Below are 16,672 nucleotides of genomic sequence, written 5' to 3'. Positions count from 1 at the left end.
GCGGATTCAGGCTGCGGCACCCTCTTGCAGCTGCTCTCTACCTGGGACATCCTTGCACGCCAGCCCACCATGTGGACTGACACGTATCAAGACCTTGCTCCTCATTACCCACTCTTCAAAGCCTCACCCCAACTCTGCCTCCCTCCTGCCAGCTTAATCTCTTCCTCCTAGACCCTCGCTTCCGTGGCTGATTCATATGTCTATTTTGTACGTATCTGATTAGATATGATGGTTCCTGATGCGCCTCTGCACCCCGGCACCCAGCCCCTACGCTTTGCAGGGACCCGAGGTTTGTGACGGGGTTTGTGCTCCCCGGAGACATGCAAGGGCGTGGAAGCGATGCCGTGGGAGAAACAGGCCTGCTCTGCTGCAGTCTCAACCAGATTCCCCGTTAAGTCATCACAACATCCCCTTACATCACAGTGAGTGTGCGTACACCGTGGGGTAGGAGGCAAATCTACAAGGTACTGAAGTGTGGTGCTAACAGCTGTCATTACACGAGCCGGGGGTGGTTGCACCGGGCCCTCAGGAGCTGCACCCTGTGATGCTACGGCAGGTGTACATGGCCCCACATGGCAGAGAACAAGAAGGAAGGTTCTAGAGTTGCTGACACTGAAGCAGACAAAAGACCAGAGGAGGATGTGGACCTTATCCGCTTGTTAGTTCTGATGCACCAGAAAGGGATGCTCCCTGGAGTGGCTGCTACTGCTAAGTCGATTCAGTCGTGTCCGAATCTGTGTGATCCCATAGACGGCAGTCCACCAGGCTCCCCCATCCCTGGGATTCTCCAGGCAAGAACACTGGAGTGGGTTGCCATTTCCTTCTCCACTGCATGAAAGTGAAAAGTGAAAGTGAAGTTGCTCAGTCGTGTCTGACTCTTCACAACCCCATGGACTGCAGCCTACCAGGCTCCTCCATCCATGGGATTTTCTAGGCAAAAGTACTGGAGTGGGGTGCCATTGCCCTGGAGTGGAGTGTTTGGTTAAAATATTCGACTTGCCATCCTGGCTGTTCACCCGCTTGGCTGTTTTTGAGTCACATGCCTGCCAGTGGTGGGTGGCATGTAAACCACCACCCTCTAGGATGGGGTGTTTTTAGTTCATTATCAGTATTTATGCTAGCAAAATATAATGTAAAAATATTTTAAAATATTTTAAAACTTTCCAGTCACTTTAATTGGGGATGAAAGTTTCTTTGTTATTATAAATTTTTCACATCTCTAGTTACTAGTGAAGCTGAATTATCTTCATATGTTTATTTAGAAATTTTGCTCCCTCCTTCCCAAACCATGAATTCTAGGCTATTTCCCAGTGATCTACGGAGTTCTGCTAACAACTGGTCTTCATTCATGAATGATGAAATCATCTCACTCACTGCGTTTTCCCTCCTCTTTTCTCATTCCTGGAAATGATGTTGTTGTTTTAGTTGCTTAGTCGTGTGGAACTCTTTGGCGACCCCATGGACTGCAGCCTGCCAGGCTCCTCTGTCCATGGGATTTTTTCAGGCAAGAATACTGGAGTGGGCTGCCATTTCCTCCTCCAGGGGATCTTCCTGATGCAGGGAGATCCAGATCCCACGTCTCCTTCATTGGCAGGCAGATTCTTTACCACTGAGCCAGCAGGGAAACCCTCTAGAAATGCTGTTCTTATGAATAACACATAAAAAGAAGTAAGCACTGTATGTAGTTCTATATTAAAAGTAAAGATTTTGACAGCAAGAGGGAAAAGGTGCCCGTCTGTCCCTTACACACTAGACCACTATTACAAATGAAAATTTAAACACTAGCAGAAGAATGGAAAACCCTCTGCCACGATGCTAGTGGCAAAATCTCGTGTATGCTATTTTGTATATACACAAAAATATGTATTTTTAGTTATACTTTTATATTTAAAGTTGAGAACTGGATTTGAAATCATGTATAGAAAAATATACTTTCTAAAGATAAAATTAAGAGTTGAGGAAATTAAAGTAACACTGAGAAAAAAAACAACAAAGCAATCCCACTCCTGGGAGCATACCTGAAGGAAACCATAATTCCAAAAGAGGCATGCACCCCAATGTTTACTGCAGCTCTATTTACAACAGCCAGGCCATGGAAGCAACTTAAATGCCCATCAACAGAAGAATGGATAAAGAATCTGTGGCACATATATGCAATGGAATATTACTCAGCCATAAAGAAGAATGAAACCGTGCTTTTGCAGAGTCACAGATGGACTTAGAGACTGGCATACAGAGTGAAGTAAGTCAAAGAGAAAAACAAATATCATATATTTAATACATATATGTGGAATCTAGAAAAATGGTACAGATGAACCTATTTGCAAAGCAGAAAGACAGACACAAATGTAAAGGCAAATGTATGGACACCAAGGTGGGAAAGAGAGGGGCAGGGTGAATTGGGAAATTGGAATTAACATTATATAGCACTATGTATAAAATAGGTACTAACGAGAACCTACTGTATAGCATGGAGACCTCTACTTAATGTTCTGTGGTGAACTAAATGGGAAAGAAACCCCAAAAAGAAGGGATACATATACACATATGCACACACACACTCTCAGCTGATTCACTGCTATGCAGCAGAAAATACAACATTGTAAAGCAACTATACTCTAATAAAACAAATTTTTAAAGGAATACAACCAGAGCACATCTGGAGAACTACAACAGATGGGAAAGAGAGGTAAGAAAAGAAAATTCAAACTGAAACAGAGATGCTCCCCAGTAATCCTGTCTCACTCCTGGCTCCTCACTCTCTCCACAGCCTCAGCCTCAGGTGGGCATCGGCTTTGCATGAATGCTTTAGAAAAACTTCAAGTTCTATACTTTAGAAATTACTGGCAATTATCCAAAATCTCCAATGTTAAGTCAAATGACAGGAGTCTATTTTAATACCTATTTGGTTTCTGGTAACCATGACAAAAATGTAAATAGGTGAGTTAGACATAGTATGATCAATAAATGTGAGACTCCTTCCTTCCAAAAAAAAGTTGATGAAATTAAGACAAAGGCCATACAAGAGAAGGTTAAACATAGACACACAACCCAAATGATATAAGGCAGTTAGTTGCACACTTGGCTCCGAGCTTCCTGGTAGCCAGGACAAAAAGGGAAACACGATTATCTACAAACATGCATGCTCCTTAAAAAACCAATGTAATAAGTGTGGCTTATTTTGGTCCCAAGGTCTCCGAGAACAGTCTCCCAAGGGTCCTGAGGGAGGGAATACGGCTCAGCGCAAGACAGAAGCGAGACTCAAGGGAAGGGCTCTGTTCAGGAGATCTGGGGTGGGGCCTCGGAATCAGCACTTTCACAAAACTCCCTGGTGACCTGGATGGACGCTCTGATGTGGGGACTGGCGTGGATGGGATGACCGATGACCCCGCCCCCCATACTTCCTGCTGTATGAGCACAGGCAAGGGACTGCACTGTCCTGAGCCAGTTATCTTCATCCGAAAATAGGACTATTAACAATTCCTACCGTAGAGAGCTCTCACAAGGCTCCAAGGAGGTGATGTGTTTGAAACACTTGGCAGGAAGCTGGTACACAGAAGACACTAAATAAGTGTTAACAATGACCATCATTAATAACCATGCTTCTCTGTCCCCACTTATATGATGTCTGTATGGCTGGACTCAAGACACCCAGGAGGAGCTGGGCTCTTACCCAGCACTGCTGAAGAGGAAAATCAGCAAGTGTTTATCAATATCCGTTATTATACAATCCCCCGCCCTCTGCAAGGATGCCTCAACACTTCCCAAAGGAGCAGCTTCCTTTCCAGCAATTAAGTCTTTTTTTTCCTGCTAAGCCCAGAAAAAGTCAGGTTTCAATATTTTCAAAACCCTGTGTCCATAGAACTGAGACCCTGCTCTTTGCCCCAGGTTTCCTGGCACCTTTAGCAGAAACAAAGCCCCACGGCATGATTATCAGGGGTGCCAATCTCCACCATCATCCTTAAAAGCAACAAGCCGCCTCCTTAAGTACTGCAGTTTTCAAAACAGGTGCGGGGGAGGGGAGCAGTAGCACAAAACACTTGTTTTCTGGGAACTTGTGTTTCCTGGAGGCCTGAGTGGTGGCAGTTTGTTCTGGAAACGGGAGAACAGGACATGCAGAGGAACCAGCTCGAGGAGCACTTAATGCCCACACAAACGTGCTAACTACCAGCTCCTGGAGGACACTACTGAGCATTCATCAGCTTCTCACAAGGCGGTCCTAGAGCAGAGGAGCCCCCAAGGGAGACTTAATAGAAGGTCATGCAGCATTCTGGAGGTTCCTGGCACCCTGCCCCCCAGCTCCAGGCAAATTGCACCATAAGGGCTTCCCTGGTGGCTCAGACAGTAAAGAATCTTCTACAATGCAGGAGACCTGGGTTTCATCCCTGGGTTGGGAAGATCCCCTGGAGGAGGGAGTGACAACCCACTCTAATATTCTTGCCTGGGAAATCCCACAGACAGAGGGACCTGATGGGCTACAGCCCATGGGGTTGCAAAGAGTCAAACACAACTGAGCAACTAACACTTTCACGGGGAACAAAAGCAAGGTCGTTAACAACTACACTAACACAACCTGAGTTCTACAGCAGCTCAGCACCCTGGCCTGGCCTCCGCCCCTCCTAGATGACCACTAGTTAAGTGCATCCAGCCAGGACCATCAGCAGCAGCTCCACGCCCCACCCCTCCCCACCAGGAACACACTTTCACCTGTCTGTAGAGGGACTATCCTAGACTCTTCCGAAGGTCCCAGGAGGAAGGTGCTGCTACGGTGTTGAATTTACAAACCGGGGGAGATTCGGAGAAGGCGGCGCTGACACAAGCCCACAGCACTGTGAGGGAAGCCTGGGATTTGAACCCTCCTGGCTGCCTTTCCCCAAAGCCCATGGTTGGCCCAGAGTCTCTCTCTGGATATTTTCACTAACCGTGCTGTTTCAGGGATAGGGGGCACATCTGCATCCCCTCCAGTGATCCCCACCTTAACACAGGCATGAAGCGTTTTGCACAGAGGCTCCGGGCCTGGCTGGAGGCCTGAATGTACTGACGGAAGCCACACAAAATGAGAAAACCCAGAGACTCAGATAAGCCAGAGACCGCCTCTGAGACCCTGCTTCCCCTGCCACCCAGGCTGGGAGTTCTGAGGAACCTAGCCCACCTCCTCAGAGCTGTGTGACCCCGGGCAAGTTTCTAAACCTCTCTCATCAAGTCTTAGTTTTCTCATTTGTAAAATGGAGATGACGACGATCGGTTCCTACAAAGATTAAATGAAATGAGGGAAAGCAAGCAAAACTCACTGCACGGGCTCTGCACTTAGAGGCAAAGTTGTCATTTGATAATTTTGTAAACAAATGCTGAATTCTAGTGCTGGACACCTCAAGCTTATAACAACAACAATAGTAATAAAGAAAGCTGTCAGGCACCCTTATCACCGGCTCCTCTTAAACGGTGAGCACACAACTGTACTGAAGCAAGACCATAACTTCCAGAACTCGCCCACTGTGCGAGGCCCTGGAGCTTTGGGTCTGTGAGACGCTACAGATTCATTTACACACACAGTAAAGGTGGGCTGGGCTGCTGGACAGAAAGGGGGTGAGAACTACCACGAGGCTTCACTCCCCCCAAGCTGATTCTGACTTCATATGCCGCCCCCCCTCCACAACAAGGAGCAGCACATAGAGTGGGGGAGACCAAGACCACTTCATCCAAAAACGCTCTAGGAGTGCCCAAAAGATGAAAGAGTCAGGGTCTGGAAATTTAAAAAAAATACACAAGACGAAAACACCAACTGCACTTCAGGATATGGTGAATGGCAGGTCGCCATGGCAACCAGAGGCTGAATTATTCAGCAAGTGAAGGCAGAAGAATCTCTGAAAGGAGGCAAAACAAAGACAAAGGATCCAATTAAACCACTTCTGTAGGGAAACAAACCAGGCAGCCGGGAGGGCTGTGTCTGCCCCCCGGGATGTGATTTCTCAGCCATGGCCCCTCCGTGTCTAATTCCAGGCTTGCTTTTCCATTTTTAAACATGGTGACAAACAGCCAAAGAGCTACTATGTTCTACTCAAGATTTAAAACAAGCTACAGACTCAGTGACTAATGGAGGAGGTCCAGTCCAGAGCCTGGGTTTGGGGTATCACTTAATCAGAGGGACTTTGAGGTCCCAGCACCCTACCTTTTCCCACCTCCTGTCTGCCCTAGGAGACAGGAGTGGAGTCCCTAGAGTTCTCTTAAGTCAAGCATCATCATGATCATTTTGTTTTCCTTGAATCACATGTACTTAAAATGCTTACTATTTTTTCTTTAATTTGCTTAATATCTCATTTTGAAGGAAAACTTGGTTTTGTTTGAGTGTGTGCGTGCTAAGTCATTTCAGTCGTGTCTGCCTCTTTGTGACCGTATGGACCATAGCCTGCCAGGCTCCTCAGTCCATGGGATTTTCTAGGCAAGAATTCTAGAGTGGGTTGCCATTTCCTCCTCCAGGGTCCATTTTTCGGACCCTGAGATCAAACCCGCATCTCTTAGTATCTCCTGCATTGGCAGGCAGGTTCTTTATCACCTGCCCCATCTGGGAAGCCCCTGGTTTTGTTTAGCAAATAGAAAACCATTATCGACTGGCAAAGAAGACAACTGCAAAAGCAACGTGTGTAAAAATCATTTTTTTTTTTTTTTTTTACATCTGGACAGGGGAGGATGTTTTAAGACTGGGCACAAATAGTGTGAACCATAAAGTACATCAGGGGCCAGGTGGGTTGTTGTTTATGTTTGTGCATAAACCTCCACTGGACCCCAGCCGCACTCACTCACCACACACAGGCCATGACTGAGTGAGTGTGACAACAGAGTTGTGTGGTCACGGTAGACACGGTAGGTCCCCGAGCAATACTCGTATCCAGCTCTTCATGGAGAACATCTGCTGACACCAGAAGTACATGATCGATCATCTGGTGACTTTAGAAATGAAGAGCTTTCACAAAGCAAAGGAAACATCAACAAAATGATGAGGCCGGCCCCAAAGAGGAAGAAGAGGTAACATGTGCAGACCCAGAGAGGGCTGGGAGCTGCGATTTCCAGAGTAAACTCCTCAAGTCAGTAAGATAAAGAAAACTTCGGGTAATGGGCAGGAAAGGAACTGAAAAAGCTAATAAGCACTAAAAAAAAAAAAAAAAAGGTTTTATCTCGCTAGAAATGAGAGAGATGGAAAACCATGCCTCCTGTGATAGTGCATGGCATTATGAGACAGGCAGCCGGGACACAGCCTGATCGGCTGGCACATCCCTTCGGTCATGAGATACATGCAGCCGTGTTCCCAGCCCTCCCTCCTTCCCACCCACATGCACTCATTGAGCATCTGGTTGGTACCAAGCCCGAGGGTGGGTACCACCACACAGGAAGAGGTCTGAAGATGCTCTCAGGGGTGTGGGGCTCAGGGGACCTCTCTCCCTCATTTCCCACAGCTCTATCTGCAGCAACAACCACAGCACCGGCCTGCCCCTCATTCGAGTGAGATAAGCCTTTGTTGACTGACCAGACACAGAGACAAGTGCTTGGGGGTCTGACAGTCTCACTGCAATCAGGCTAGGAACATCCAACTTGGAGAGAGTCCTTCAACCCATTAAAATCAGGGAATTCATTAAAGTCCCCCCTCTCCCCAGAGACTGATCCAGGTTGGCGGTGGAGGGCGGGGCTCGTCAATCAGTATTTTAAAAAGCTTCTCCACAGGGAGCCCTGTTCTGGGTTTGGGGCCACTGGTCACCACGGGCACCTCAACAGCCATCCACAGTGGACACCCTCGCCACACAGCTCAGAGCCAACACAAAAGGAGGGGCTCCCAGGCCACACCAGCTACGGTGAGCACTGATTTGAAAAATGTTAGTTGCTCAGTCATGTCTGACTCTCTGCGACCCCATGGATGCTAGCCCACCAGGCTCCTCTGTCCATGGACTTCTCCAGGCAAGGATCCTGGAGTGGGTAGCCATTCCCTTCTCCGGGGGATCTTCCAGAGGTTGAACTCAGGTCTCCCCCATTCAGGCAGACTCTTTATCATCTGAGCCACCAGGAAAGCCTGAGCACTGACTTACTGAGCACCCACTACATGCCCCAGGTCTGCAATGCACCATCCTTATGGGACCTCCCTGCAACTCACAATGACCTTGACAGCATCAGCACCCCACTTCATGAATGAGAAAAGCAAGACCTGGGGAGGTGAGTCCATTGGCCCAAGATCCCCAGCATATTAGCACAGAGCGGCGATTCAAACTGGGACTATGTGATTCCAGGCCCTCAGGACCCCAGCCAGGAACCCCACAGCCTGCAGAAATGTGACCCCACTGCTCCTCCTCTGTGAGCCCACAGCTGGTGTCATCCCCATTTCACAGGCGAGAAAACTGAGACCCAGAGAAATGCAACATCTGGGTGCTGGGCTTTACCCACTTCCACTCACTGCCCTCGGCCCTGAAAAAGCGGAAGTAAAGGCATTCAGAGGGTGACACACTGGGCCCAAGCCCCCAGCAGGATGGGGAACAAGGGCCCATCTGCCTGCAGTGAGGAGGCGTAAGCCTCAGGCAGAGGGACGACCTGGAGGGGAAGCCCAGGGAGACCTTCAGGGGAGTGGTCCTAGATGGGGTGGCAGTGGGTCCGTCCCCAGGGGATGTGTGGTTGTCACAGTGGTGGGGGGTGGGGGCGGGCTGTGAGCATCCCCAGGGCAGAGGCCAGGGATGCTGCTAAACGTCCCACGATGCATAGGACACCAGAGACACCCGGCCAAAACACTGGGACCCCTGAGCTCGGGAGCCCCTGCTTTAGAGCCCCGCTTCTCCGAGGGTGCCACAGACCAGCAGACCCCACCCCGTCCCCCCAGAGCTTGCCCAAACCACAGGCCCTGCTCTTATAACCAGTCCTTCTCCACAAGGAAGACTGGCCCCGGGTGGGAGGGACTCAGCAGTATCTAGGGACACGTCAGTTTTCACGGGGGATGTCGTGTGTCCAGGCCAGGGAGGCCGCCAAGCATCGGATGCTCCGATGGCCCCCACAGCAAGAAACTTCAGTCCCAAACATTGATGGCGGTGGGTGCAACGCAGGGCCGGGCTGTGGGCGGGTGGGACCAGCCCCTCTGGGGCCCATGCACCCACACTTACTTGGAGAGCTTCATTTCGATCTGCTGCCGGATCTCCTGCCGCTCCTCATCCGTCCTCTGGGGGAAGATGTTTCGGTCCTCCAGCTCCTGCCTGCTGGGCCGGTTCCTCAGCTTCACCGCTAGGAGCTCCTTCTTGCATTTCCTCGGCAGGGTCCCTGGGAAAAGGGGCGATGACATGACAGGTGTCAGGAGGTGCCGGCTGCCGCAGGAGACGCTCCCCATCCCCACTGCAGGGAAACCCTGCACCAGAGCCACAGGGGTGAGTCCGGCAGCTGTAGTGCTCCCTAGAGAATGGGGCCTCCTTCACAAAGCCCCCTCGTCCCACACCTTCCATGGGTGGGGCACCGATTGTGCATGCAGGTCTCCACTGACCATCGTGAGAGACACTTGCTGTCCCAGAGCAATTATCAATAGCACCACCTTCTCTTTCAAAAGTGTCCAAGTTCGGGTCATAAATTAGTTACTTTTATCCATGATGGCCCTTCCCTTCCTCCCCACTGCCTGCTACCCCATGGCCACCTGGATCCCCTTTCATTCCTGGAACATCCCAGCTCAGGGTCTCAGCAACATGTCCGTCCAGTGCTGAGCACCCCACTCTGCCTGGACCATCCTGGGCTGGCTACCTTCTGAACCATGTCGCTGGCCTGGAACCCAGCCCTCAGAGACCCAATAGGTCCTCTAATCTCCGTCACCCTCAGGATCAATTCCTCCCTTATCTGATCTTTCTGGTTAATCATCTGTCTCCTCCACTAGACTGAAAGTTCCATGATAGTCTGTTCTCCTTGGTCCTGGAACAGTGTTGACGCAGGTTATCCTTTTGAGTGAGCCTGACTCAGGGTCTAGAAGGCTGACACTGATCTTTCTCTCTCCCCACGTCCGGAAGCAGCAGAGTGACATCTGAGTGCACATAAAATGTAAGATCTTAAGGAATGATGTTCAGATTTACCTAACGCATTATTGACTGGGAGATTTTTGCAGAAACTAGCACCTTTAGCTGGCAATTTACGTAAGAGAACATTGAAACACTCCAGTCACTAACTTTCGGGTAACAAAAGAAAGTAAAAGTGTTAGCTGCTCAGTCGAGTCTGACTCTTAGCGACCCCATGAACTGCATAGCCTGCCAGGCTTCTCTGTCCACAGAATTCTCCAGGCAAGAATACTGGAGTGGGTTACATTCCTTCTCCAGGGGATCTTCCCAACCCAGGGATTGAACCCAAGTCTCCCGCATTGCAGGATGGATCCTACCATCTGAACCACCACGGAAGTTGGGTAACAGAAGTAGTAGTAACATCTCTCTCGTCAGTAAGATGCTAATAGCAGAAATGGGGATTGGCTGCATTCAGGATCAGAGAAGGGTCACGCCTTAGGTGCCAGGACATGGCACTGAGCTTCCTGAACACCAGAGTCCCTACCTGCAGCAGCCAGTGCGCACGCTGACAAAAAACTCCAAGTATTAATATAACGTAGACTGCAATTCTGAGGGTGTGTGGTTTTGCACTTTTATTAGGGGATAGGTTTAATTCCTGGAGTTCAAACCATCATCCAATGTGGTCACCCCACAGCTGGAGGCAAACTATGTATTAATAATCGCGTCTCCCTAAAGAAAGTCAATGCCCAGCATGGGGTACGAATATGCAAAGTAAGAAATACGTCCAGCAAAGTGATAATTTAACAGAAATTTGGGATAAAGTAAGATACAAAAAATCGTACTTGACTGAAACTTGACTTTCTAATGTGAACTTGTTTACTATGTGTTTTATAGACAAAGAGAAAAATAATGACCCCAGAAACCATTTTGGCCAGGACTCCAGCCTGATTTGCTTTAATAGCTTTATACATGATTGGAGTCCTGTATTTATAGAATCATAAAAGCCTAAAGCAGTCACATGCATTTTTCTGTTGATCTCTGCTGCATGGTCTGGGGGAAAATTGAAAGCCAAACTGGCATTTATGAATTGAGGGAGCCTCAAAGGTCTCGGGACACGTCCTTCATGAATGTCAAGGGTCTCATACATGGCGGGAAGGGGAGAGGGATTGCCATTTCAGACGAGTGTAATATGCTTAACCATGAAATGACACTGAAGGCGGTTTAATCTTTTCAGCTTTTGATAAAGAACGTCTTTAAGCCTACTGCAAATGTCTCAGGCTTGTCATTACAAACTTTAAGCATATTTGTTCTTAACTGAAAGACCCTTTCCATCAGAGATTTCTAGATGTGATGAGAATTCACTACACAGGAAGTCTTAGTTCTAAGAGCAGGTAATTCTCTGCTTAATCTTCGATCCTCTATGAGCACAGCTTGGGCACCTATAGGGCCATTATGAAAATGTCTGGGCTGACAGTCTTTCCCAGGCTATCGGGGGTTACCAGGTTTTAAGTAACCAGGTTTGGTTACTTAAAAGTCAAAGAGAAATTTACAGACAAATGGCTTAAAATGAAGGTTTTACATGAATGTGAGTGGTACTTCTACCATACTGACAGCATGAGTCTAAATGAGCAGGTGATCCAGAGTAGGGTGTGATGCAGAGAAACGGAGGCCAGGAAACTTCCCTTCCTGACTGTGGGGACCATCGTCTCTGCAAGTGACCCCAAATACACTTGTGATCCTATCTTTGGAGCCAGAAATCCCCCTTCCAAGAGTCTGCTCCCAAAACAAACGGGACAAGCACATAAAACACACATACGAGGGTGTCCACCCAGCCTTACTTACTAAATAAAGAAATTAAACACAGTCGATTCATAGGAAAAGTCCCTGATGCTGGGAAGGATTGAGGGCAGGAGGAGAAGGGGGTGACAGAGGATGAGATGGTTGGATGTCATCACCGACTCAATGGACATGAGTCGGAGCAAACTCTGGGAGATAGTGAATGACAGGGAAGCCTAGTGTGTGGCAGTCCATTCGACTGCAAAGAGTTGGACACATCTTCGTGACTGAGCAACAACAACAAACACAGCCAAAATATCCCAGCAAGACAGCATGTGCCAAATTATGGTGCGTCATCTGAATATCATCAACCTATTAAAAACGGTGGTGGTTGTTGTTTACTCACTCAATCGTGTATGATTCTTTGTGACCCCATGGACTATAGCCCACCAGGCTCCTCTGTCCATGGGATTCTCCAGGCAAGAATACTGGAGTGGGTTGCCATTTCCTTCTCCAGGGGATATTTCTGACCCAAGGACAGAACCTGTATCTCCTGGATTGGCAGGCAGATTCTTTACCACTGAACCACCTGGGAAGCCCCGATTAAAAACAGTGCTACATTCATTATTGAGAGACAAAAAGACAGTCACGATACATTGCCAAGAAAAATAACTTGTAGGAAAATTATGCACCCTATATATATATATAGATACATATCTGTATCTACATTTGCATTTAATTTTGTAAATATATACAATCTTCTTATAAATTGGCATAGACACTAGAAATGGACTTTACCTATTAATTTATCTGTATTTTATTTTTATCATCAACATAGTTTCCTTATCTCTAAATAATTGTTTAAAAAGAAAGACCTTTGTGGAGTAAAAGTAGTGAAGATGGTAGAAAATTCTCCCCTCCATAAGAACAACAAGAAAATTGCAAATATCATCAGGGTCAACGTCTTCAGAATTCCATAAAGTAATTTAAAGCAGCACAGGGGGTCTTTATTCAAGAGGAACTGGTGGAATTTCAGTGAGAATGTTTTGCTCCATCCAGTCCCCTGCCCCTCTCTCTAGATTGGAGCACCCTTGCAGCAGTTAGCTGTTTCCTGAGGACGGGGTGCCTGGGAGCCACTGTAGGGAGAGGAACGGCCCTCATCCCCAAAGGAGCGGCTTCTTTTCCCCTGCCACTGGTACCCTGAAGTCCCCACCCCATCCAAGACTGCCTGCCTTGGATCTGACTCAGAGCCAGCCCAGTGCAAAATGTCTTCTCCCTGGGGGCATTGGTTGAAACAATATTGTCTTTCCAAGTGCAAGGCTTTCACTTATCTTCAGACCACTCTTGCTCAATACTCTATGGAGTTCTTAATTGGCCAAAGTGAATAAAAACCAATGCATGGGCCAAAAATACTAAGTCAGTTAAAAGTAAAACCTTGGACTCCCCCGGCGGCTCAGTGGTAAAGAATCTGCCTGCCAATGCAGGAGACACGGGTTTGATCCCTGGTATGGGAGGATCCCACATGCCATGGGGTGACTAAGCCCATGCAGCACAATGACTGAGCCTGTGCTCCAGAGCCTGGGAGCCACAACCACTGGAGCCCATGTGCTCTAGAGCCCATGCTCTGCAACAAGAGAAGCCACTGCAACAAGAAGCCCATACACCACAACCAGAGAAAACCCACGCCACAATGAAGACCCAGCACAGCCAAAAAGAAATAAATAAAATTATATATAAAAAAGGATGTTACAGATCCAGTTCCATTCCAGCCAATGCTGGAGAGCCTTTCCCAGGCATGGTTGGCTGGCAGACAGGGCTCAGCAGGCATGGTAGGCAAAGCTGGCTCTTCTCCCAGGGCCCAGCATGGCCAGAGAGCAGCAGACCCCAGAGCTCTGGATTCCACCTCACCGGGCAGGGGCCAACCTCCTGACTCCATGCAGGCTCACCACCAGCGAGTGTGGAATGCAGAACATCCCCCAGCCCTGTATCATCAGCGCCATTATCCACCCAGTAGGGAAAGGATGCTCGTGCGGGATGTCAGGCCTTGGACCACTCTCTTCCTTGTCAAGCCTACCTCTTCTCTCCCTACGCACTGCACTGGCCGGCGTCCTCCCATCAGTGTCCTTGGCTGGTTCTTCATCATCCCCTCTCTAGATGAGGGTGTGCCCAGGACTCAGCCCTCAAACCCTCCTTCATGTTTGCTTCCTACATGACCTCACCTGCCCCATGACACTAGGGACCAACTACTAAAACTCAGATTCTCCCTCTCCAGTCACATCTTCTCTTCTGAATCCATGCTGCATCTTCAGGCTGTCTCCACTCAGGTCCCAATCAAGCATCTCAAACTTAGCATGGCCATAACCGAGCTCCTGCTTTCTTGCTGAAGGTTAAGCAACAGAGCCAAGACTTATACCTGGGCTTGACCCCAGCATCCACACTCTTAGCTGCGCCCTTCATGGATCTATTAGGTTCATTAAGGCACCATTTCTAGTGGACCTGTTGTTCCTGTTGCACACCTAGCCCAAGAGGAGAAATGACCAGGTGGGGCATACCCTGCTGAGCTCACTTGGGTGAAGGAGATGTGAAAACAAGCACCTGTAATGATCTCAAACACATTATGTGTGTTCCTATTTGCACACTCTCACAACATATCCCAATTATCTGTTTGTGTGGCTTTCTCTAACCATGGTCATTATCCAAGCTTGAAACATTTCACTCAATGGAGGAAAACAAATCTGGTGAGCTCATCCACGGAGAGAAGTCTGCCTTTTTCACTTTGTTTCCTGCACAAACTCAGGAAATGTCTGCTGAGTTCCATAGTGCAGGCAAGAGAAAACAGGCCACACAAGGAAGGGGACTTAGTCAAGATCAAGGAAGGATTTCTAGAGGAAGCAGCATTGGGGCTGGATCCTGGAGAAAGGATTCCCTTCGGGGGATTTGTCATATCAGAACACAGTTTTTTTCCATGGAAGGATGTGCCATGAAAATTTATCCAGGGCTCCAAAGGAAAAGTGATGATTTTGACTTCTACTTCTGGAGTAATACATGCTGAATTTCCCACCCACAAATAAACAAAAATCAAAATATACGAAACAGTGGTTTTGATGACACTGGGAAGGATAGTGACCCTTGAGATGGGAACCAAACAGTGAGCTCTATGATCACCCAGCTGACTAGGTCTTGAGGTCATGGACCAGGGAGAGGCACCAGGAAGAGCCTGGAAAGCCCCTGAGCGAAGAAGACGAAGCCTGAAGACCAAGGAGATGGAGACAGCAAGAGTCTGCAGGGTAGGGGTGGGAAGGGGGAACAGAGAGAGGCTGGAGATCTGCAAAACTAAAGAGGAGATTTAAACCCAATGAAATCAAGGGATCTGTGAAGTGTAAACAGTCTGAAGAGCTTGAAAGCGAAAATGACCGTGTCCGATTCTGTGCAACCCCATGGACTGTAGCCCGGCAGGCTCCTCTGTCCATGTGATTTTCCAGGCAAGAATACTGGAGAGGGCGCATGCGTGGGTGCTAAGTTGCTTCAGTCATGTCTGACCCTTTGCAACCCCATGGACTGCAGCCCTCCAGGCTCCTCTATCCGTGGGATTCTCTAGGCAAGAATACTGGAGTGGGTTGCCATTCCCTCCTCACAGGATCTTCCCGACCCAGGGATCGCTCTCAAGTCTCCTGAATTGTTTTCAGGCAGACTCTTTACTGTCTGAGCCTCTGAATAGCTTAACTAAAGGCAAAAATTCCCAGGAAGGACAAAAAAGCAAGCACAAACTACATGCTGCCTATAAAACATGCATTTAAATAAAAACATGAGAAATAAATATATATTAATGCATACATGTGGAATCTGCAAAAACTGATATAGACGATCCTCTTTACAAAGCAGAAATATAGACTCAGAGGCAGAGAACAAACATATGGATACCAAGGGAGAAAGGGGCTGTGGGATGAATTGACTTTGACATATATACACTATGTATAAAATACATAAGAACCTAATGTGCAGCACAGGAAACTCTACTCCGTGTCTGTGGTGACCTTAATGGGAAGGAAATTAAAAGAAAAGAGGGGATATATGCATACAAGTAGATGATTCACTTTGCTGTACAGTAGAAACTAACACAACATGTTAAAGCAACTATTGTTGTGGTTGTTCAGTCACTAAGTTGTGTCTGACTCTTTGCAACCCCACGGACTGCAGCATGCCAGGCTCCGCTCCTCTGTCCTCCACTATCCCCTGGAGTTTGCTCAAATTCATGTAAAGCAACTATACTCCAATAAAAATTTTAATAAATAAAAAGATGCAAAGAGATGAACATTACAAAGGGAAAAAGTACCATTCAAAGATTAATCAAGAGAAAGTTGAAGTGGTCCATTAATATCAGACAAGGGAGATTCCAAAGCAAAGAGGCTTCTCAGGGATAAATGGGATCATCCCAAATGACAGAGGGGACAGCTTATCAGAGAGACAAAACAATCCTAAATATTTATGACCCTATTATAAGAGGTTCAAAAATATGAAACAAAAACCAATAGAACTGAGAGAAGAAATACATAAATCTATAGTTATAGTTGGCGATTTCAGACCTCTGAGTAATTGACAAAACAAGTAGATAGAAAATGCGTAAGAATATGGAAGATGTGATCAACACTGTTATCAAGAAATCTGATCCAATGAACACTTATAGAAACACCCTAACACACAACAGAAAAATACACATTCTTACCAAGAGCACAGGCAATATTTACCAAGACAGACCATACATACTCTGGGCCGTAAAGCAAGTCTCAGTAAATTAAAAAGTCCTCAAGTCATACAAAGTATATTCTTTGGCCAGAGTGAAATTAAATAGGAAATTAATAACCAAAAGATCTCTAGAAATATACCCAAATATTTGGAAA

The 16,672-nt window shown here is 47.5% G+C and overlaps 1 protein-coding gene across 1 annotated transcript in view; it reads right to left on the bottom strand.

Moving 5' to 3' along the window:
• Positions 1–16,672, bottom strand: part of PHACTR3 (phosphatase and actin regulator 3) — an 88,398-nt gene that overhangs the window by 30,238 nt on the left and 41,488 nt on the right. The window contains exon 7 of the mRNA XM_010841855.1: positions 9,132–9,285. Within this exon, the coding sequence (XP_010840157.1) occupies positions 9,132–9,285 (154 nt within the window). The remainder of the gene's footprint in view (positions 1–9,131; positions 9,286–16,672) is intronic.

This window comes from Bison bison, unplaced genomic scaffold (assembly GCF_000754665.1).
Source record: "Bison bison bison isolate TAMUID 2011002044 unplaced genomic scaffold, Bison_UMD1.0 scf7180017864167, whole genome shotgun sequence".
In the NCBI taxonomy this organism is placed as follows: Eukaryota; Metazoa; Chordata; class Mammalia; order Artiodactyla; family Bovidae; genus Bison; species Bison bison.
Note: the sequence above shows the minus strand (reverse complement) of the source record. Positions and strands in the feature narration are given on the sequence as shown.